This window comes from Hydractinia symbiolongicarpus, chromosome 8 (genome assembly GCF_029227915.1).
Source record: "Hydractinia symbiolongicarpus strain clone_291-10 chromosome 8, HSymV2.1, whole genome shotgun sequence".
NCBI lineage: Eukaryota > Metazoa > Cnidaria > Hydrozoa > Anthoathecata > Hydractiniidae > Hydractinia > Hydractinia symbiolongicarpus.
The window spans coordinates 26,763,956-26,788,331 of NC_079882.1; the positions used below are offsets into that span (position 1 = coordinate 26,763,956).

The 24,376-nt window shown below is 34.1% G+C and overlaps 4 protein-coding genes across 4 annotated transcripts; 1 reads left to right on the plus strand and 3 right to left on the minus strand.

The window, feature by feature from the left end:
• LOC130655385 (adhesion G protein-coupled receptor L2-like) lies at nt 1–2,845 on the plus strand. Its single transcript, XM_057458136.1, has one exon. It carries the CDS (start codon nt 8–10, stop codon nt 806–808), a length of 801 nt encoding a protein of 266 aa, XP_057314119.1. The 5' UTR covers nt 1–7; the 3' UTR covers nt 809–2,845.
• Nucleotides 2,846–3,451: 606 nt separating this feature from the next.
• On the minus strand, nt 3,452–6,724 carry LOC130654519 (uncharacterized). The gene has a single exon (XM_057457122.1). It carries the CDS (start codon nt 6,094–6,096, stop codon nt 3,574–3,576), a length of 2,523 nt encoding a protein of 840 aa, XP_057313105.1. The 5' UTR covers nt 6,097–6,724; the 3' UTR covers nt 3,452–3,573.
• Nucleotides 6,725–8,098: 1,374 nt separating this feature from the next.
• Nucleotides 8,099–9,622, minus strand: LOC130653894 (uncharacterized). Its single transcript, XM_057456391.1, has 2 exons — nt 9,140–9,622; nt 8,099–9,076 (listed from the first exon to the last, which is right to left on the minus strand). The coding sequence occupies exons 1-2, from the start codon at nt 9,620–9,622 to the stop codon at nt 8,099–8,101; spliced, it is 1,461 nt and encodes a 486-aa protein (XP_057312374.1).
• Nucleotides 9,623–9,931: 309 nt separating this feature from the next.
• On the minus strand, nt 9,932–24,376 carry LOC130654518 (fibroblast growth factor receptor 2-like). The gene is made up of 17 exons (XM_057457121.1): nt 23,612–24,376; nt 17,754–18,086; nt 15,942–16,271; nt 15,558–15,854; nt 15,253–15,443; nt 15,023–15,158; nt 14,521–14,805; nt 14,112–14,432; nt 13,492–13,749; nt 13,117–13,283; nt 12,885–13,035; nt 12,441–12,599; nt 12,023–12,324; nt 11,747–11,940; nt 11,420–11,663; nt 10,564–10,670; nt 9,932–10,431 (listed from the first exon to the last, which is right to left on the minus strand). Exons 1-17 carry the CDS (start codon nt 23,685–23,687, stop codon nt 10,341–10,343), a joined length of 3,642 nt encoding a protein of 1,213 aa, XP_057313104.1. The 5' UTR covers nt 23,688–24,376; the 3' UTR covers nt 9,932–10,340.

Below are 24,376 nucleotides of genomic sequence, written 5' to 3' on the forward strand. Positions count from 1 at the left end.
ACAATTAATGGTAGCGTTGTGCATATCATTATTCATATCTGACAGCATTTTCTTACTCTCGAATATAGCAAGAAGTTATAAAAATGCTTGTACTTGTGTTGCAATTCTTCTACACTTCTTTCTTCTCACATCACACGTTCTAACCGCCGCGACCGCGTTTGAATTCGCTTCAACGTTCCGATCAAGACCAGTAGCAAGGCCGTCAAAATCTTTGAAACGATTTGTTTTATACTGCGCAGTGGCTGTTGTTTGCTCAATAATAGTTGTTTTAATAACATTCATACTAAACGAAATTGATGCAAGTTACATTCAATATGGCGGAAAAGCTGCATGTTGGATAGGAAATCTTTACGGACGAGTGTTTTCCTATATCGCACCAGTGGTTTTTGTTTACATATTTTCTGCTGTTGCACTGACATATGCTATACGTAACATCCACGAAGTAAACAAGTTAAATCATAGCGCGATGCCAAAACAGGATAAAAACAGATATAGTTCAGGGAGAATTGCTTTCAAGTTGATTGTATATCTTGGCATAATCGAAATATTCGGAATAATTCAAATCAGTAAAGACAACTTATCGAACAACGAATTAATATTCAACTCTGTGTTTCAGATGTTATTTACGATAATTCGAAGTTTCAGAGGAGTGTTTATTTTGATGTTGATATTATCAGCTAAAAAATCAAGCTGGTTAAAATCGTTAAGTACAAAACGAATCAGGATAACATTGAACAGAAACAAGCCAAACTTAGATACAAGTAAATGTACAGTTGAAAGTAATCAAAGCGTGACAACGAAACTATAAAACGCGTTGAGTTACGATTAGAAAATACAGTGCGCCCCTCTCTCATACAACATCATGTAAAGAACAATATTTTTTCTACATTGTTATCTCCAAGTTTTTTTAATTTGATTTTTAATACTTACTTTTTTGTTGTTATATTTTTAAAACACATAAAATAAGAAAAATGTCGAGAATCTATAAAAATATTCAGAAAAAAAAATAGTGTTCGCAAAATTTAAAAATGTGTTTATGTGATGTCATCACGCCATTTTTGACATGTCAATATGTCAAAATATCAATGATGTAAATGAGGCTGTTATCGTTTTATGTGGTTAATGAAAAGGAAATTGTGCGCAGGCGCAGCAATTATAAGAAATTTAACAATTGGCACGCATTATATTTGTCATCATGATATATGTTATCTGATAGCATTTTCACCATGGAAACACAAAGCAAAAAATAAGGACATACTTTAATACAGTTGAAATTAATGAGACTGTAGCAAATTGTCAATCGGATCGGATTGACTAGAATCAAATGTGAATGAGAACAGCATTGGTAAAGTGTGCTTTTAGTGAAAAATATGTTAAAAAAAGTTTAAAGTTGGTCACTTTGATGTTCATTATTTGCTAATAAAAGTTGAGCAATGTAATCGTCACTTGAAGAGAGTTTATCAACCTGTAACATTTTCTACTGTACTACTTCTAGTAGTACTCTTAGTAAAATAATTGTAAGAGGTAGAAGGAGGGGGTGGTCAAGGGGTTTGTTAAGTAGGGATGGTTAATCAATTTCTTTAAATTAGCTAGTAGCTAGGGAGGGAGTTAATAAATTGAAGTGGGTGAATTTTCATTCACAGGCTTGTAATACAGGGTTCATTAATAGCTGGTGGGATTAGATTTTTCTTCTTTGAAAACAATACCTTTGATTTATTTTGATTTTTAGAAAAGATGTATTACTTCATGTTACATGGTACAGTTGTATTCCCTATATTTTTACTATAATATGAACATTTTTTATTCTTTCCTTTCACAATTATAGCAACAACTTTTCTCAATCTGGATAATTAGAAGAAGGGAGAGGGGGAGAGATAGGTTACCGACCTTTTTTCAGCCGAATTTTTTTACAGATAAAGTAAATCATTCGATACTAAGCGCCTACACAAAAATGGGTTTACTCAAAAAACAATTTTTTCTGGTAAGGTGAGCCCTAGATGTCAATAGGGTAAATATTATAAAAATACTCAACTATCCATTATTTGTAGGCAGGAGGATAGAAAGTTGCAGTAATTAGGAAAAAACCTGAAATGGTAAAATTTCAGTCAGTAATAAAGAAAATCGGTGAAGAAAAATCTGCTTTTATGCTTCAATAAGCTAGAATTTAATCACCTTTTATCAACATTTCTCAGATGAGGTGAGCACCAATTGTTGATTTCTGTTGGTTCCTAGGTTGATTCTTGGAGGTTAATTACGCTGATTTCTTTTAGCAGCCATCAAAAAATTAACCAGGGCATTTTGCCTTTTTGATGAATTTAATAGCAGTAAAATAACAACTCAGGGGGCACAATACCTTGGGTACGAGGGTGAGAAAAAGTGACTCCATGTAAAAAATGTATAAAGAGTTGTTTTTCTGTACACAAGGCACTTACTGGAAAGATTATTGTAGACGACAAGGCTAGGTAGATATACAAAGTATGGGGTTGCTTGTATGAGAAATAAGAGTAAAGTTTCATTTTTCGAATCCTACCACAAAAAACAACAGCCTGTGTCTACCTCATTCACCCAGCCGCACCTTTAACTGCTACATTGTTACTATTTGTATTTTTATATTATTTGTTTTTCCCAGTTTCGAGCATATTTTGCACTCATTAAATTTTGCACTCATTAAACCGGTGGAGTATCGAAAAAACAGGAACTCAACAAGAAAGTAGAGACGTTTTCCTATTAAAATACAGAGTGTAAACACAAACTTTTGTTACGTGTCTTTTGTAAAAGGACCAAAGAAAACAGCTGGATTTAAAACGGAGATGTTTACAGCTTAGATTTTTACGCTGATATGTAAAATGTCTAACAGGGATAGCTAAATCGTTTATTAACGTTTGATAACGACGGGAGGTGAATAAATGTAAATTTTTTGTTGCAGCATAATGTTATTTTACGGATTCCCATAAAGTAATAAGGTCATTAAGCTACCGGCTATCGACACAAAAGAAGTTGCATTTAGAGCTGTAGTTGTGCAAAGTTTTATTGACCTCCACATTGAACTGTTTTTTCTGGTAAAAATTCATAACAATGTCACGTGATCAATTTCTTACTGGGTTGTAACCAAAATAAAATCACTCTGTATAAACAAGCAAATATTTTGTCATGGCAATTACGCCAGTCCGGGAAACCGGACAAAAAACGGACGGGAGGTCTTTGCATGAAATAATGTTATCTGCGTATTTTAATTTATATTTTACCGTCTTATAAAATTTATTAAATAACGTCCTTTGTTTTCATTTGACAACCACTGCCTGAAAGTTCGAAAAGTCAATAAACGCCGGGGATGGGAGGGTGGGGGGGGTGCGGGGGGGGGGGGCGGTGTGCGTCAATTAAAATTTTTTCGCAATTTTAGGTAATCAATTGGGAAAAATTATATCGTGTTATTTTTTCAACAACATTAAAAATTTTCAAGAATTAAATTTTTAAAAGTGATATATTTATATGAAACAAAACTAAAAAACCTATCAGCTATACGAAAGAATGAGAAATTGTAAAAAGTTTGGGCAGCATATTCTTCAACTTTTATCATGTACATTGTCGCTTAAACCAACTCTTTCGGGACACCAAAGTGCATATAAATACTCCTCTGAAACTTCGAATTATCGTAAATAACATCTGAAACACAGAGTTGAATATTAATTCGTTGTTCGATAAGTTGTGTTTACTGATTTGAATTAGTCCAAATATTTCGATTATTCCAAGATATACAACTAACTTGAAAGCAATTCTTCCCGACCTGTGTTTTTCTGTTTCAACTTTGTTCAAGGCAATGTTACTTAGCTTAGTGACAACGTGTATATTGTGCAGAGCGTAAAGCAAAGCGACTATGGAAAACAAATAGACACATATAGCAGGTACAATATATGCAAACACCCTTCCATACAAGCTAGCTATCCAACATTCCCCGTTCACTCCATATTTCACATCAACAACATGAAATTCATTTAAAACATTCGTTGTTGCTACAATTAACACAGACATACTGACAGAGAAAATGATATAGTTTATGAATCGCTTGAAACTGACTATGGGTTTGTTCACCATTTTTATCTTAAATGTTGATGAAAATTCGTAAGCTATGGTAGCTGCAATGAAATGTGATAATAACAAAAATGTATGTAGAGCTATTGCTACACCTTTACAAGCGATTTTATTATTTGAAACAACATTTGAAAGTAAAAATACGCTGTCAGATATCAGTAACGTACAGCAGAGCGTCGTTATCAGCTGCTTTGGAACGTTCATGGATCGTCTGATAAATAATTTTATGACAAAAATATATGAAAGTAAGCTAAGTATTGTTCCACAGAGAGTGGTATATGCTTCCGTTGCATTAACTTTTCGAAGCCAACTGGGTTTGGTGTAAAACCTTTTAAACAAATTGATCCCTGTTTCAATACATACTGCTACGCCATCTTCAAACGGAACGTACTGGTTGACCGATAAGATGCGCGAGGAGTTGACGACGGTCAGTTTCTTGTCGGCACCCGAGATGACGTAATTGGTCAATTTTTTCAACGGACAATTAGAGCTAAGGTAATAGTGACGGCAAATTTTTACCAGTCTTGCAATTTTGCCTTCTGCAATCGTGATTAATGGTTTTATATCTTTGTATTCAATGGTTTTGTTTTGCAGTATAATATCCAATTTTCTGGTAAAGTTAACGTCAGTGACTTCAACCTGCTCGGAAATCGCACAGCGTTTTCCGCTTGGAAAAACATCAAACATGTTCCTCCCAAATCCATTTGTAGTACTCACAAAAATGTTTTGAATGCTGTTCTGTGTTGAATTAAGTTTTAACAAGCTATTGATGGTTTCCTCAAGATGTTTCACATTTCTAACTGTAAAAGTGGTTGTATCTTCCATACCGTCTCGGCTTACATTGGTAAATGTTGGCATCATCAGTTCTAATGAAACATTTCGTGTAGTTTTTATACATACAAGCAAAGAAGAGTTTAATAATGTGTGCGTCAACAAGGAGAAATTTCCAACCGATATATTGATCTCCCTTTTGACGCAGCGCCCTTTTGTTTTGGTGTAGCCATATGCACATAAATAGTCGACACATTTATCTTGTGCAATGTCAAGAACTTGTCCCCTCTTACAGTACGATATTTCAAACCGTTGTTTTGTGATTTGGGTGGACAGACCGGAAGACTTTCTCACAGTTTTCTCTACATAGTCTCTCATGAAAGATGGCCGCAACGATATGATTTTTGACCATTTAGTTGAAACGGTTACAGGGAATGAAATTGGAACGGTAATTATATTGGATTCATCATAACCATTACACAGAGCACAATGATAATTGTAGAAACTTCCTATTACACCCTTGTAAATTGAGCAGAACGAGTTGTACCGAGAACGCCCACATCTCCGTACATGTGGAAACTGGCGTATTATAAATGAATCATGTTTGCTACGAGAAAACCAACAATTTGTCTTGTTGGTAATCAATGTAAAGTTATCGAGACTTCTTGTCGCGCAATGTATTTGAACATGCACATTATGATAGGATTGGACCTGGTTACATTCAGCACAAAATTTGTTTCGGTAATAAAAACTTTCACCGTCTTCTACAGGGAGAATGCTATCAACAATCGCAGCGTCTGTACTTTCGCATAACCTTTTTGCTTCACGTGTTGCTGTGTCAGGGCACGATGTAATTGCGTTAATATACTCTGATCCCACAAGGTAGCTTTTCTTTAACGTTCTTGTAGTGATCAAAGGAACCTGTTTCAATTTCATTCTTTTCTCAGCAGCTGTAGTCATTTTATCGACAAAAAAATCTATGTATGTAGACAAATTCATCGGTTGGACTTGCGACCAAAATTTATCGATACAGCAATCGTTACGTCGAGTACACGCGTTCTCGCACGAACAGCCAGATGGATACGAATTATATCGACACAGGATGTCAGAGAATTTAAAGTCTGATATATGCTGCTTTGTAAAATTAAAGAACTCTTTAAATGGAAATAAAAGTTCACATGAAATAAAATGTACAGATAAAATAACACAAAAAACTTTTAATAATATTATTCTCATTTTTTCTCTTTGTTTAATTTGTTGAGCTTGAAGTATTTATGTAATGCTTTTCAACTTACTGTATCACTTTTCAATCCATTACACAATTTTTAATTATAAATAATGCGAACGAGGTTATTAAACTAATTGAGAGGTCAACATTATGTTCGACATATCGGTTTGTTCTTGTCACGAAACATACTTTGTTATCATTAAAAAGTTGGGAATATTTAAGCAAAAAATAAGCAGGTTTTCGGGACTCATAATTTTGAAATAAAAAACACACAATGTATAAGCATATAAAAGAACTAAAAATAACGAAAAGGGTAACTTAACGCACGCAGTATAAAGTATATTTCAATTACCTTAAGAAAGAAATTTTCGCGACAATTAATTTAAAGGTGAAAACTTTCGCGAGTAGAAAAATGGCAAAATTAAGGGAAATAAGTTTAACAAATAGCCAATTTTAAAATTTCTCGTTCATTGATTTTTCGAGAGAATCAACTTTCGCGATAGACATAGGTGGTAATTGTTTCTTTAAGGTGGTTTCGAAGAAGAGTATACAGATACCATAAAATGTCAGCAAAAAAAACCCATATCATTTTAAATCGATTTAAAGAGTTCGTTAATAATTGTTACACGAAACATTAAACAATAGACCTTTTCATAAATGATTGCGTAACTTTGCTTCGTTGCACGGAAACGAGGCAAGCGGTGCTTAAAATTCTTTACTAATTGCTTCCAATATGATTCTTTGTTTACGCTAACAACAGATTCAAAATGCTGCGGAGATACATTATTATGAGGGCGATATTTACATAAAAACGAGTTAACTCCTTAATAAAAGGCTTTATCTCTATAAAGTTACGCATCTTTTGACATTAATAAGCGCTGGCATTCTGAGTTTGAAGACAAGATCTGTGGAAGTGTTGGTTTTGTGACAAGCTTTATTTCAGAAATATTATATCTAAAATTTGTAAAAAACAGTTATTTTAATAGCTAAATCTCAGCTCAATATGGATTTTAAAAAACACGAGTTGGAGATACCAGATTTTAAAGTTTACTGTAACATTAAGGAGGGTGGAAACAAGGGCGACCGGGTTTTGTTTTCAGATTTTACTGACCACTTTTTTAAACAAAATGACAATGTTATCGATAATTATGCCAATGAAATTCATTTAGTTGAGCAAAAAAAGCTAATGTTACTACAAAATTTAAAAGAGCAGGCAGCTGATGCAATCAGCATCGAAAAAAATACACGAGACCAAGCTAACAATCCAAATTGGTTCAAGTATAGAGAAAACAGATTTACTGCCTCACTGTGCAACAAACTTGGAAACAGTGGACCCAAAACAGAAAGAGGCTTAAAAACTTTAGCACGAAATATAGTGCATGGTTGTGTACCACAACAGTTTTTAAAAGTTAAATTTGAGTATGGACGATATCATGAACCCATAGCCATTGCACATTATGAAAGATACATGAAGATTGCAGGTTTCCAAGTTGTTGTGGAAAATAATGGTTTAACAATAGATCAAAATAATTATGTGCTTGGAGCTACACCAGATGGAAGAGTTAACTGCAATGGCTTTTATGGCATCCTTGAGGTAAAATGCAGTCACTTGTACAGAGACATAGATCCAAAGTTAGTGTGTTCTGTGGCGAAAAACCCTTGCATTCTCTATGACAGCAATACAGAAAATATCAAAATAAATAAAGATCACACATATTACAATCAGATACAAATGCAATTGGCTATCACATGTCAAACATGGTGTGATTTTATTTTTTATACCTCAAAAGGTCTTGTAATCGACAGAGTGCCATTTGACATGAAATACTGGCAAGAACTACAAAAAAACATTTTACGGTTTTACTTTACATATATGCTACCACAAATCATAGAGAAAGATCAGGACAAATTGATGTAAAATAAGACCTGTATATATTTGTAATGTATATATATCACTCTTTTTGTAAATATTTTTGATTTAAAACATTGCTTCAGTCTAAAGTTGTTTGTTTACTTTAAAATAGGGTCTTGAAAATTTGTGAGAATACCACATACCGAAATAATTTGATTCAGGGAGTTCAACATGTTTACTGGAATAACTCGATCGAATATTCGAAAACATTTGAGTCGTTGAATCATTCTTTCCACATGAATTCTTTCTGATGCTATTTGTTGACTTTTGACTACTTCAGACTCTGAAAATTGCTCGCGTCCTTTCAAAAATGATGGCATAATTAATTCCACACCAAGAGGTTTTACATAGTCCTCTATCAAAAAACCTCGATCAGCCATAATAGCATCTCCTGCCTGCCAAAGTTCTGGAAATAATAAACCACTTTTGACAACAATATCTTTATCTGAGATGCTACCGGGGTAGGCACTCGATATAAATGTGAAACCTCCACCAGGAGCAATGCCAACAAGTACTTTAACGGTGGTGTGACTTTTGTATTCTGAGTACATCATTTTGTGTAAATATAAAGATGAAGGCACTGCAATTTTAAACTCTACACAATCTATAATGCATCGTACGTTTGCAAATCTTTCTTTCATACTAGCTGGCATATTTTCTTGAACTTGACTGCGGGAAGGCCAAATGCATATTGTTCCGAGCTTAACATACATATAATTTACCCACGTTTGAAAAGTATTTGTTACAGTACCTTCAGACACTTCAAACAAATATGATAAATGGCAAACATCAAAGTTTCTTCGCATTCTAACAAGGGTCAATAAAAAACTTTCAAGAGGGGACAGCGTACGTGGTCTACCTCTATCACTAAAACCTTTGACATCTTGATTATTGTAAAGAATAACATTTTCTCCATTTTGTCCTGGGTTTAAAAAAATTAATAATTCTTTAAACACTTCGATGTTTGGTATGCCAGTGTAATGTTTACATGATGCATCAGATGACAAAACATTTTCGACAAATTTTATTTTAACTGTAGAAATTTTTTCCATGAGTTTGTGTTTCAACATTTCTATCTCTTTACACAAACTCTTTTTTTCTTCTGTAAGCTTTTCAACTTCTTTTGACAAAAAAATTGCGTCTGGTTCCTCCCTCATAATAAAGTCTGGCTCAGCTACAAATTCAGTGGAATCATCCCCTATATCAGTCTCATCAGGAATTAGAGTGGATGTTTCTCTAAATTTTTTTCGAGGAGATGGTCTGTTAACAGGAGCTTTTCTTTTGCTAAAATCCTCCACATTTTCAAATAGTGTAGGTTTGGCTCCATCTCTCAATCTGCGGCGTGTCCCTCCAGGGGCTTTTATTATATCACTTTTTGCAAAGTGTTTTTCGCACAGCACAGTATGGCTGGTTACTCTAAAGTTGTCTTGTCCATCAATACGTTTAATTCGGCTGCACCACACTTTCCTTGTTCCTGAATCTTTCGGAAATTTAAAAAAACTTATGGTTGAAGATATTAATTCATTTTCAAATTCAACCAGGCTACGATTATTGCATCCCCAGGCAGCACATTGCTTTCCTTGAGATCTTTTATGTTTTTTCTTCGTATTCCCCTCCGACATTTTGTTTACAAAAAAGTTTAGCACCGCTTGTCTCGTTTTCAATACGAGGCATACTATTGCGCAATAATTTATGAAAAGGTCTATTAGCATGAAAGTGAGGTATGAAGATAACTCAGCAAAGAAATTACAGAATTAATAAAAATTCGATTTGGGTCAAAAATGGCGAAATCAAGAAAGTTTCCATCGCAAATGCTTTTATCTTTAAAGTAATTTATGCGAGAATTAATGTTCGCGATTTTTTTTTAAAAAAAAGAAGGTATGAATTTTGCGCGAATAAAATTCCGCGAAAATAAATAGCAAGAAATTTCGCGAGAATTTTAGAATGCAGTATAGGACTTGTACTATACTCATTAAATAAGTTGCTTAGAAAGTTTTTGAAGAGCTTAAAAAGAAGTTTTTTTGTTTTTATGGACCCAACCCACGTAAAGATCGTGGTAAAAATGACTGCAAAGTTCCATTTAATTCTCGCGAAAATTTATTCCCTTCGAGTAATAGCTAATAGAATAAGTATATAATAAAAAATAATCTCCGTACTCCTGTCACTCGCCTGACGTCATAAATAAAAATTTAAATATAAAAATTTTGTATATAAAAAAGTAAAGATGTTTATATTTGATATGTATATATATACTTGTAAATTTAAAAAGGTATAACTGGAAGTTATTTTCATTCGGCTTCCATTCTTAACATTGTCAACTTCAGTCCACCTTTCGAGGTTTTAAACAGCTACAGCATCATGCATCAATGGCTCAGTTTCAACGTTACTACTTGGTGCGAGCGAAAGTGGAGAATTCTCGTCAGTAGACATACTATAATTATATATAAAGGGGATGATATAACTTAATGCGTATTTCCACGGTAAGGAAGAATCGTTAAGAACTAGGTATTCATGAGGAAAAAGATACACAAACATTTTTCAAAAATAAAGTAAAAGTTTATACTCATTAATATGTCCAGTAGCTTCTAAGTACTCGTTTGAGCGTGCTTTGTCTTCCGGCATCAAGTAATCATTCTCTTTTGAATCAGTAAAATCTAAATAATCGCTGCCCTAAAAGAAAAACCAAGAATTCCAATGAACTGTTTCTTTCTATATTTCTACACCAATGATTATAGTAGTAACCCCCGTGCAAGTAATTTTATTACTTCACATTAACAGGTGAACGAAGGTGCACAGAATATGCGGGAAATATGTACGACGGGTTTGTTACTGCAGAATCTTTCACGGGCTAACAACTAGTTATATAGAACTTTCCTCTAAATACACCTTGAGTTTGTAACTTGTAATGCTTCAGTCTGTGAAGATTTTTGTTTGTTTTTTTTCCTATTTTTACTCGTGGATGCTAATTTCACACGTTCGCCAAAAAAACTGTAAAATCACGCGATAAGCCAAGTGCGAAATATTGTCTTCCAAAATAACATTCTCTACTTGTTTGATATAAAATATTTTATGCAATATGGCCTTTAAATTTAATATGAGAGAAATGTCAAATTTTTAAAATTTAAAAATTAACACGCAAGAAATTTCATTTAAAATTAGTACGAAAAGGCATTGTTGGTCATTTTTAAATGGAATTCCAAAACAGACGGAAAAAATGTTAAAAAATATCAAAAAGAAACACCGAATTATTTATAGGTAAATCTATCACTTTACCTGGTCCAAAAACAATAGAGTATACCTGATACAAAACAACGGTTTTGGGTAAATAGAACGAACGAATATGTTAATCGTCAGCGCGCAATGGTCGTGCTTACTCTGTCTATACACTACGATAAAACAATTTCATTAACAAAACTCACTAAAGGTATGTTGTTTTTCAATACTGCTTCAAGTCGATGGCAGATTTGTAAAAACATTGGCCGCTCATACGGGCTTCTGGTCCAACATTCCATCATAATTTCATAAACTCCTTTTGGACACATCTCAGGAGGGTCCATTCTTTTTCCTTTCTCTAAAAAGCTGAACAAATCTTCCGTGGGTAATCCAGGATAGGGTGAACCGCCTAATGCAAATACTTCCCACAAAAGAATGCCATAGGACCATCTATAATGCAATAAATATGTATATCAAACGAAAGAAATCTGTTTAAACACAAAATCAAAACTGATGTAGAATACGCTACTTACACATCGCTCATTGCAGTGTAAACTTTGTCAAATAGCGATTCAGGAGCCATCCATTTGACAGGCAACAAACCAGTTGTTTCTTTCAGATAAAACTCATTCTTGTAAATGTCACGAGCAAGACCAAAATCTGCTATTTTCATGATGTAATCGTCTCCTACTAATATATTGCGAGCTGCCAGATCTCGATGTACACACTAGAATAATATAAATGTTTTAATAATAAATAAAGATTAAAAAGAAGCATGGAAAAAGATTATGTGTGTAGGGGTTTCAAACCTTTTGCGACTGTAGAAAGTCCATTCCCTTTGCGACTTGCATCACAATCATGACCAAGTCAATATATGTAAATTCGTCTTTCATATCAGTTTCATGTTTTGCCCACACTGGTTGAAACGTTTCACGCTTACCACGCAAAAAGTTTAATAAATTGCCATGAGGACAATATTCCAGAATTACATACAGCTTTCCGTTCGTGGTGCAAGCACCCAGTATGTTAACAATATTTTTGTGTTCTCCTAGGTGAATTAAAATCTTTAACTCTGATGCCAGATCTTTGTATTCTCCTTCTGCTGCATCATCTATGATGGAAAACGAAAAACAAACAGAATTAAAAAGAAGGACAAATAGCATGCATGTTTAAAATAAATTCTTTTACTTTCCTCAAAGTTTAATTCATTTTTCAGTCCAAACTAACCTTTTAATGTCTTTACTGCAACTACTGTTTTTTCCAATACAGACACTTCTTCAGCTTGTTTTTTGTATCTGATCGATAAAGAATGATATTTTCTACGCGTTCTAGCGAGGGATCTCCTTCGTTTAACAGCTGCAGAAGTTTTATCCCGTGGATTAAATCCTAAACACGTCAATATAATGCTTAACACTTACGAAAAGATGCGAGTTAAAACATTTCGTAGACACCTTGTTTTGGAGTCATTAAAACCAACTTAATCATCATTTACAATCACATCAAATTTTAAAAATGATTTCCACAATTTTAACAACAATGTAGAAGAGGCTACAATTTAGTGAAGAAAAATATTACATAAAGTGAATAAAATCCATACCACGAACGCAGACTAAGTCGAGTTTCGGGGTATAATATAGGCCAGAATAAATACATACATACAAAAACTGTTACCGTGAATTCCTTCCGCTTCTGCCAACCACACTTGTCCAAATGCGCCTGAACCAAGCGTTTTCACTAACAATACATTTTCCCTTGGAAATTCCCAAGCCAAATCGTATGGTAGCTCGCTAGATTGCTCAAACAATGATCTATCAGGATCCATCTAACAAAAAATAGACGCTAGTCATTTATCTATGTATATTACAAAAAAGGTGAAAATTTCAAAAAACCTAAAAAATTAAACCTGCCAATCTTCGTTTGGTTCCAAATAAAGTGCATATTGTTGTTTTAAATGTCTTCTATACCACAATATTAAAATCAATGCAACGAGTATGATAATAGCAGCTATTACTATCACAACGATGATGGTATTCTTTGTAATGTCGCCTTTTATTGCACGTGTACCACCACCTACGTTAAAAGCAGCAAAGTATATATTAAATGCCTTAATATTGACAAGGTGATAAGACTGGTAATTATATCGACATAATTGGTAACAAAGTTTTGCGTAGGGGGGTCAGATTTAAATCAAAAGTTTCAACATTATAATAAGAAAAAGAAAAGTTTTACTTTATTTTAACAAAGGAATATTATACATCAAACAAGTAACACTTCTTACCTGCGAGTATTTGCACGTACTCTGTTGCATTTCCGAGTTTACTTGAAGCTGTGCACATATACATATCACTTCCATCTTCCACATCATTTCCAAGATATAGTATATCAACCTTTTTACGTGAAGATATAAAAGTGGATGTATTTGTATGTTTATCAAATCGAAACCAAGATACCATGGCAGGAGGATTTGCTCGAGATATGCAATTAACCTCAGTACCAGCAATGAGAGTCTTTTTCCAGTTAACAATTTGTGGCTTAGCTGAAATAAAATCAGAAACTTGATTCTCACATCAAGTGAAGTCAAAAACTTGATTCTCACATCCAGTGAAATACACTTCAATATTATAATAATTTGATCTTAGAAAAAAACTAGAAATTACATCGAACTCCAAATAAATGCCATTGGCAAGGCATGTCCTTTCTAAGCAATAAAAAGGGGGAGCATATTTTAAAAGATTCTTTCACTTTCGTTTTAAAGAATATGAAATTGCTTATACTGTATTCTTCCATAGAGAAAAAGTTTTTGTTGTTAGAATAAAATATGCTGAAACAAAGACTTTACACAAAAGTAAAAATATGCAAGCAAAGCAAACCTGAAGGGTTCAAATTAAATTTAAGCACCTAATATGGTTAAGTTCATTCTCTTCATTGCACTGCCAGCTCTATTAGATGCAATACATTCAAAGTTTCCCTCGTGTTCTGTGAAATTGATTTTACAGATGTACAATACATTGTTGATCTTTCTCGATTTGTATATCCCACTGATAGCTGAATCGCATCGACCAATGTCATCAATATCTTTGGTAATCTCTTCACCATTAAATTTTATTGTAACAGCTGGAGGAGGATGTCCTGTAACCATGCAGGTGATATTCATATTACTGATATTGTCCTGTGACACAACCATATCCGCAAATCCATCAATTTTCGGTTTCATCAATTCTTTAAAAAATTATGTTTACATACCATTACCATGATACAAGGAACACATACAAGAAATGCAAACCAAAGAAAAAAAATAGAAACCTACTTTGCACAAAAATATTGTTCTGCAATGTTCGACTTCCGCCTCTTTTTAGTATGGCTTCGCACCGATAAATTCCAGAACTTGTCATTTCAACAGATTCAATTGTAAATGTTGTATATCTGATGTTGTCCACTATACTTTCACTTGATGGCAGATCAACTCCGTTTTTTGTCAATTTAACAGTTTCAAAAATATAAGCATCAGAAGAACATTGGATTTCTAATTTGTCTTCTTCTGTAACAGTGTAATTACCTGCAGGTGAAATTCTGAATTGTGATCGCGCTTCTTCTGAAAACACAAAAATAAATTAACTAATAAACGAACGAACAAACAAACAAACAAACAAACAAACAAACAAACAAACAAACAAACAAACAAACAAACAAACAAACAAACAAACAAACAAACAAACAAACAAACAAACAAACAAACAAACAAATAAACAAACAAACGCTCCAAGAAAGAAACAAACAAATAAACAAACTGAACTTTGCAATTAACACACCCTTTCTTATTAATGCAATAGTATATGTGTCATTTCCTTGCTGGTTTGTTGCTATGCACCGATAAAAGTAATTCGACTTTGTTTTTGTAGCAATAATGTAGCTAAATTTTGTAGGTGTTTTTACATCTGGTGATTGCTGCAAAAGAAAATACAAAAAAGCAATATTCGCTTTGGATCTTTTTTTCTAGGTTATATCAAATAATGTTTAATTCATTCTAAATAAACCTTACTTTAGGAAATGTTTTCCAATCTGATTCTCGTGGATTGCATGGTTTAGTGGATTGGGGGTGACAAGTTTCAGGTTGAAATTCCCATTTCATAAACGGCATAGGATTTCCGGATTTTACAGTGCAAGATAATTCAAAATCTTCTTCATAACTAGCAACTTTTGTAAGAGTTAGTTTGTTCAATATGGGTGGATCTAATTTCATGTAAAAAAAATATAACAAAATATATATACACATCCACACAATATATTTGTCTACAACTCGCAATTACCAATAAAGACAATTTGTTAAGTCACAACAATACATACCTAGAACTTGAATGCTTATTGATCTAGAAACTGTTTTCAAAATGTTCTCTGCAACACACTCGTATACACCACTATGTGTTTCATGAGAAGTAACAACCAAAGAATAGATACAATCCGGATTATAGATATTCGGACAGGTGTGTACTGTTTTATTATTTTTACGCCAAGACTTATTTGGCCTTGGAGAACCACCAGTTGAACAGCGAAGGGAAAAAATACGAATTCCAGGCTTTATATATATTGGATTAGATAAATTAAACGGGATATCAGGAAATGTTATACTTGGTTCAACATCAGCTAAAAAGTGAAGAAAAAAACATGTTTCACTATACTTTTCTGTGTCGATTGCTACTGTATCCACATACTTTGCATGTATACACTTACGTTGTAACTCAATTTTAATAGACTTGTAAGTTGGATCAGCAGTTCCAAGTTTTCGCTGACAGACATATGTGCCAACATCGCTTATTCCAAAATTTTTGAACAATAATATTTCAATATCTATATGGTCACCATTATCCAACAATCCTTCACGAATTACTTTCGATTTATCAATTTTTGTAAGGACACCACTATTATTGCGAAACCAAGTCAAGATTGACTCTTCTGTTGTGGGAAGTCCTTTTGTTTTACATGTAACATTCTCATTACCACCAGTTTCAATATTAAAAACATCCAAAAAGGGTATTATCACAGGAATAGTTACAGGAGATACTATAATAAAATTTTAAAATAATCATCAGTCTAAGCCTTACAAGGATTATTTATAGATACAGCCTAAAGAAAACTGTTCTTCTCATCATTCTTTCTTTACATTTGTTAAAATAAATGTAAATAATCAGACTAAAATGATACCATAGAAGCTTATACCATTTTACAATGTAAAGAAACAATTATGTTCTCGTATTTACACAACAACTATGTCAATATGTCGAAATATTTGAAACAAAGTTTTAGTTAAAACTACCTTTAATAAACTAACTAAATAGGGCAAACAATTTTAATAAATAAGCGTAGTTACTTTAAATAGTGGAAATTATTTTGGTGATTTTGTGCAATTTATGGTAAAAGCATATCAAATAAAACCTTTAAGCAACCCTTCTAAAAATAGCCCCTGCTGCCATAGAAACAGAATAAAAAATAATAATAAAATTATTTGCGGCTAAACTAATGTGATTTTCTATATTATTTAAATATAGCTATTTTATGTCATTGGAAAGACAGTTAGAAATGTCAAATAATGTTTAATCAAGAACTAATGGCTAAAATTAAATTAAAAATCAGTTAAAAGCATTGTTGTAAACAATAGACCTATTGTTTCTAACCTGAAATCCCAGCCTAAGGTCTGTGGAAAAATCCACTTAGGCAAAAAAGAAATACTAAAAATCTGTCATTTTTTATTTTCATTTAACAAATATAAAAAAACCCAGATATTTTGTGATATAGCGTTCAGTCAAGAGTGATATACTTCTAAGTAGCAGAACACAGTTGAAATCGCCATTTTGTATATTTGATTCCTGCGAAGCTATTCTTTAAGCAGAGTATAAGGTTGTTTTTTTAGTATTTTTTTTAGTATTTTAGTATTTTTTAGTACAGAAATAAAACATACAACCTTGGTCTTAGAAATACGCAATTTTTAGACAACAAAAAACACTAAAATGGATTTAAAGAATTTATCAACATAGAGTTGCTGATGTGATAAAACATTGCAAAGCAAACGAAGTAAAGTCAGTTAAAACAAAGATTTATTTTATAGGCATCATCTTTTGGCTACATAATCAAATATCTCAAGAAGACGTTGTCTCTGTCAAAAAAATATAGTAGAGGCATGGTTTAATAAAAATATAAGAGTTTCGATCCGAACAACAAAATGTCTGTTGCATTTATTTCAACTTCCATCCCTGCTAAGATGTCTGATTGAATAGAATTTTCAGGTAATTTCAACTGTGTATGTTGTATGCAATTTAGGCTGTTTCATCAAATTTAAATCCTAAATCTAATTTTTTTTTCGGCTCACATAATCTTCTGAGCAAAAAATTTAATTAAATGTTAAGTTAATTTTTTCCATAACATAAAGCAATGAATGAACATCCCCTCTTATGACACTTTTATGGGAAAAAATATGTGCATGTGATTAGCTTAAGCAGCTACAGTTAAAAAAACAATATATATATATATATATATATATATACTTACTTTCACTAACTCTAAGCCTTCCTAATTCAAGTTCTATTTCTGAATCTTTTTCAGTCCTAGCAGTGCATTGGTAATAGCCATTATGTTGTGATGCAGTTACTTCAATGACAAAGGTTTGTCCTACCTTAATAATACTATTTTTATATTTTTCCATAACGTTTTTATATGGATCTGATGTGGCATCTCTTTGTGATAATGTTACAGTAGCAGTGGTATCATTCGTGTCACAGGAAATTGTAACTGATGAACCAAGATTAACTAATTTAAAATTGAACACAAAATTAGGATTTCCTGCTACAGCCGTTTCCCATTTCTTCGTGGTAAATACCAATTCTAAAAAAAATAATCAAAAAAAAGATTATTACACAAAAGTTTTATAAGCTCTTGTAATTATTAAACACAATGGTTTTATAGTGTAATGCTAAGTATTTTTTATGCTCAGATAAGGGATTTTTTAAGCACATGCCACTTATATTGCTCAGCCTTGTAAATCCTTCTGATACATGTTATGGGTATTTTTATTGGGCAGTCTTTTAAGGTTTAATTATTACCACTAAAATGGCTAAACTTAGCCTTGTGTAATTATACAATGTGAGTGCTATTCATGTGATTGTAGTTCAATATTTTTTCCCTATTTATACGTGACTATCACAAACAACAAATATTTTTTTCCATTTACACGTGAGCATTTGTAATAATGTGAAAAGAGGCGTTACTCTATTCTGTATCAACAAGCCTTTAGTTTGAATTTGGAAAGGAAATAAGTTTACTTTCACCGGGTTGTTTTAGTAAATCTTGAGGCCGGTAGTGAAAAAAATATGAAAAAAAAGAAGTCGTACCATAGCTATCGAATATATGGCAGAGATGTTGTGCAAGAAATGTCCAACAAAAAAGGCAAAATGCCCTGGGAACAAGGTTGTTATAAAGGGAATTAAAAAAAAATCACTTTATAATATAATATTTGAGGAACTTTTGAACTTGTTGCATAAGTCATAGCTCAGAAAATGTAAGCACAAATGAACACAATCGATATTTGCTCTCAATTTTAAATTTTACAAAAACTTAACGCATATGTTATATCCGACATGCTTCGGCCTGTTCGGCATAATATCCACCGCTCTGGTTCAGGCTTCATCTTAAAACATAAACATAACATGGCGCTGCGAACAGGATCTACGAAAAGAAAACAAAAGTGAAACAAGAAGAAATATCCGTTTAAATCTACAACATTATTGACTTCAATTGTTCAGATAAGTAATATTTATCACCATTTGTATCTAATTTCTGTGGTCTCTCCTACAACCCTCGATTTGACTTTTGAATGTTATGCAGCCTGGAAAGCGTGGAGGGCGCGCTAGGAAGACTACGCAGTTGTAACACAATTAAACACCAAGGATGCAACGTATCAATGCTTGATGCTGCGATATGCATTCTCAGAGGAGACAATGAAAATCTATGAATCCCTGTGTCTGTCAGAAGATGATCGCAAGGACATCACAAAAATGATGGAGCAATGGAAACATTTGCAAAGGGATAGTCATTGAAACCCTTGAACGTCATAACCTTAGTAAGAGACATCAACAAGAAGGAGAACGATTCAATGACTTTCTCACAGACCTAAAAACACTAAGCAAGAATTGTAATTTCTGCGATACTAACTCTCATGATAATCAAATTCGTGACAAAATAGTAGGTGGACCAACAAGCCATAAACTTCAAAAAGGTACTGGCAGACCCAAAATTAACATTGAAAAAAGCAGAGGACATCTGCAGAGCATTTGAAAAGGCTAATGAAGGAGCCGCCAAAATGCAAAATCAACGTGACGAAAGGGAAACAATGGAACCGATTTATTAACAACAACCACCTTAGTCGTGGAAAAATCAACAACAACAACAACAACATTCATCGACCCAAGCTAGAGCAGAACCCTGTAAGTTTTGTACTAGGAGTCACCAAAGGGGAAGGTCCTTCTGCCCAGCGTGGGGCAGAAAATGCCTATTTCATGTGGACTTAAAAGTTTTAAAAATAGACCTGTATGTAAACAAAAGCAACATAAGGATATCAAGAATACCAGATCAGTAGAAGAAGATCTTGGTGCCTTATATCTTGGCTCTGTCAATGTATATACCTGCGAAGAATGGTAAAATTTATTTCAAGATTGACACAGGTGCTGATGTCAGACATTTGACCCACACACAAAAAATTGCGTGGACCCTCGAACCAGGCCCTACATTGCATCGGGTCATTAAATTTCGATGGGGTGAAAACATTTCAAAGCAAATTGTATACATCTGCAAAGGACTGACCAGAGCACTACTAGGAAAGCCAGCGATTAACAGCCTGAAAATCATTACATTTTCCAATCCAGGTACCTATTTTTGCAGCGAAATCACCAGCGAACCATCAAAAGACATCTCAAAGGAAACCCAGGAAACTATATCAAGATTTCCAGAGGTTTTCCAAGGACTTGGAAAGGTAAAAGGGAACCCAATTCACATAAAAATGAAAGACGATGTCACTCCATACCGTCTGACCGCACCTAGACGCATACCAATACCAATGCTGAAAGCAGTAGAGGCAGAAATCGTCAGGATGGAAGAATTGGGTGTCATAAGAAAAGTTTGACCACCCGACAGACTGGTGCCATACAATGGTAGTGGTGCCAAAACCATCAAGAGCCATATGTATATGCATCGATTTTGACAAAACTCAAACAGGGCATAGAAAGGGAGCTTTACCAATTGGAGTCAGTCAAAGAAACCATCACAAAATTAGGAGACAAATTCGTAATAATGAGCAAACTTGACGCAAACTCCGGGTACTGGCAAATTCCATTGGACGAAGAGAGCCAGCTACTGACAACATTTATTACGCCAGTGGGACGGTACTGTACTACGTGAGGCCCCTTCGGAATTAATTCAATGCAAGAAATCTTCAATAAAAAAATGGAAACGGTGATAGAGGGCTTGCAAGGAGTAGTAAAAAGCACTGACGACTTCTTGATTTTTGCCAGAAATACGGAATCGCACAATGAAAGATTAACCTCACTCCTTGAATGATTTAAACAACACGGTGTAATACTAAATGCGACCAAATGCGAATTTCACAAAACGCCGATTGAGTTTCTTGGGTACCATTTGTCAAAAGATGGTGTGACACACACAACCACAAAAACTGAAGCCATCACAAACTTCAAACAGCCAGAATCTATAACTGAACTATGATGGTTTATGGGCATGGCCCAACAAGTTGGAAAAATCTCACCCGATCTAGCTAAAGCAAGTACCCCATTACGTGATTTATTGTCAACCAAAAATGAATGGGTCTGGAACCATATGGACGCGTTAAACCAAGTGAAAACAATGCTATCTTCACTGGCAACATTGCAGCTATATGACATTAAGAAGCCTACGAAAAACCAAGTAGACGCTAGTAAACTTAATAGACTTAGCGTCATTCTTTATCAACAACACAAAGATAAGTACATGCCTGTCACCTGTGCCTCTAGATACCTAACAGAAGCCGAGAAGAACTACTACCCTATTGAACTTGAGATGCAAGCCATCACCTGGGGATGCAAGAAGATAAATATGCATCTACAAGGCCAACCTCACTTTTTGGTACAGACTGACTATAAACCCCTAATACCAATAGTAAACTCTAAACAGCTAATGGACATGTCCCCACACATACAAGCCATGCAGATGAAACACCTGAGGTACAATTTCACAGCCGAACATGTGAAAGGTGAAGACATGTTGGATGCAGATGCTTTCTCAAGAGCATCAACACAAGAACCACAACCAGTGGATGAAGATGGGAACATAGAAATCACCACACACCTACATTCCATAAATGCCTGTCTCCAACCAAGAGATCAGAGAAATACAACTAGCAACAGCCAAAGATGGAGTACTACAACAACTCATAAATCAAATGAGGTCAAGATGGCCTAACACAAGGTCAATGTACAAATCTTCTGGGACAGCCGCACCGACCAGAAATCCAGGGTTTAATACTGAAAGGACAATGCAAAGTTATACCTTCGATCATGCAAAGAGACATGCTGCAAAGGATTCATGCCGAACACTTGGTAATGGAACGTTCCAAAAGTCGAGCAAGACAAACATGTTTTTGGCTGAAAATGAACGAGCAGAACGAAACCTCTTAAGACAGTGTCCAACTTGTGAAAAACACAGAAGTTCTAATTCATCATGCCCACTCAAGCCACCACCTCTATCAACCAGACCGTGGAAAAAAAAAATAGGAACTGACTTATTTCAAGTCAACGGCAAAACATACATCGTTATCACTGATTACTGCTCCTTATTCTCAGAAGTTTACCTGTTATCGAAACCAACCTCCGAACAGATAATAGAGGCTGTGAAGGACACATTTTCAAGACATGGAATCCACACAGAGCTTGTCTCGGACAATGGATCTCAATACACAATCTTATACAATTAAAGTAGCAAAAGGAAAAGTAACATGTCGAAATGTTAAGGACATTAGAAAAGTTCATACACTGACGCTGGAGGAATCAAAACCAGTGGTAACGATCAGTACATTACGTACACAGAGTTCAAACGCTCTACCAACTCGACACGAAGCCGATGGAGAAAGCGACTCAGATGAAACCATCCCATATGTTGATAGTGATTCCGAGGACGAACAGGCAGAAGAAAGAACGCCTGATGAGACACAAACAGAAGATTCCGAGAAAACATATGTTACAACTTCAGGCAGACAAGTGAAGAGGAAGACACCTGTAGACTACAAGGACTTATAAGCGAGAGACAAAAGTGTGCACAGGAGACATTTTATATATATTCACACTTTATGTTACTATTTTGTTATTTACAGTCTTTGTCATGTAGTATATAGTATGCTGGAAGCAAAGGGGGAGATGTTATATCCGACATGCTTCGGCCTGTTTGGCATAATATCCACCGCTCTGGTTCAGGCTTCATCTTAAAACGTAAACATAACAGCATATCACTTGAAATATGTATCTACTCCTCAGTAAAGAAAAAATGTTTGCCAATACAGGATCATATTGAAAACTTAATAAAAATGTAAAAACTTTGGTTCTAAGAAAAACAAAAGATTTTACATATGAATAAAAGAAAATATTTTTGTTATTTGAGTCAGGTACAAATAGAAAAAAAAATATCTAAGTACGGTGTGCAGTGGCTATAATAGCCACTTCAGTAATTATACCAGTTGTTTTGTTGTTTATTTGAAAACAAAAAATAGCACCATTTCATGTTTAAGTTTATATTTTGTCCCTCCAATACGCATAATGTAAGCCCTGAACGTGATTTTCACATAAGCAGCCCTGTGAATCCAAAGTACTAAAAGTCAACACATTGGCAGCAACAGCAGCAAAATTTTGCAGACCTACAACGAAAATAAGGTCAGCAAAACCAATTTAAAGGCATATCATAGATCAACACGTTATATCCTCCTTTTCTCTAGGGATTTAAATGACAAATTTTTTCAGGGTCTGAATAACTTTAAATACAGATTCATATGTAAGATTGAAATGGAGTAAGGTATTTTTTCTTTGTCTGCAACAAAAGATGTATTAAAACTAATGTTAATATTTTTCTTATTTTTTTGTCTACATCCTTATATAAATGCTATTACAAAATTTTCTTGGCATGCCCACCATGGCACACATATAGAGCAGCAAAGGCTGTCCTTGAATCAATGTAGCTTGGCTTTCAGATCGACAATGCTGAATGCTAATGTGAATTCACAGGACTGCATAAGCATATCCCAGCCAGATCTTGAAATTTTACTTCCTTATAAAAGAAAAAACTTTAAAAACGGAAATTGACGTAAAAATACAAACCTCCTGCGATGCCCTCACACATGAGGAAGAAACATACTAAAATGACAAGCCATTTGGTTTTAAAAACCCTATTCATATCTTCAGCAGAATGTGACAGTCATGTAGCTATATTAAATTAAATATATATAATCTGAAATATAGAAATGTAGCTAGCTAGCTAGCTAGCTAGCTTTACATGCACAATGAACAGGTCATGCTGGAAGAATTTCACTTAATAGTAAACCATGCTGAACACAAGGGAAAAATGCAACACTGTAATGACATTTTGTCAAAACCATTCGTATAGCTACTACCCACTTTTAATTCAAAAATCTGAACATTTTTTTGTGTCGATAAATCAAAGAAAGGGTAAGAGCAATTTTGTGGTTTGCGATTGCTAGTTTTCTTTTTTATTTAAGCCATATTTCAAGATTTTCTGTATTTCTTCGTAACACTATTGTAACTTCGATTTTAAACCTGTAGCTAAAAGTCAAAGAAGGTGGGTGGGGTGTTTTGTAAACATAGAAAAACGAAAGCGAGAAAATGAAAAAGAAAAGTTAAAATTGACCGTCGTCTGCTTGAGACTGCTGATTCAGCAAAACTCCATCGTTGGTCTTCGTATCAATTTCTTCAACACGCTGGGGTTTCTTGACCGATTTTTTGAAAAGAAAATTTATAGTTTCTACCGATCATATTAGCACATCAGCATTTGATATTTCGGCTTTCTGTCTTTTTTTCTCGCCATTATTACTCTCAATGTCCAGTCGGAAGTTTATTCAGTCTTCA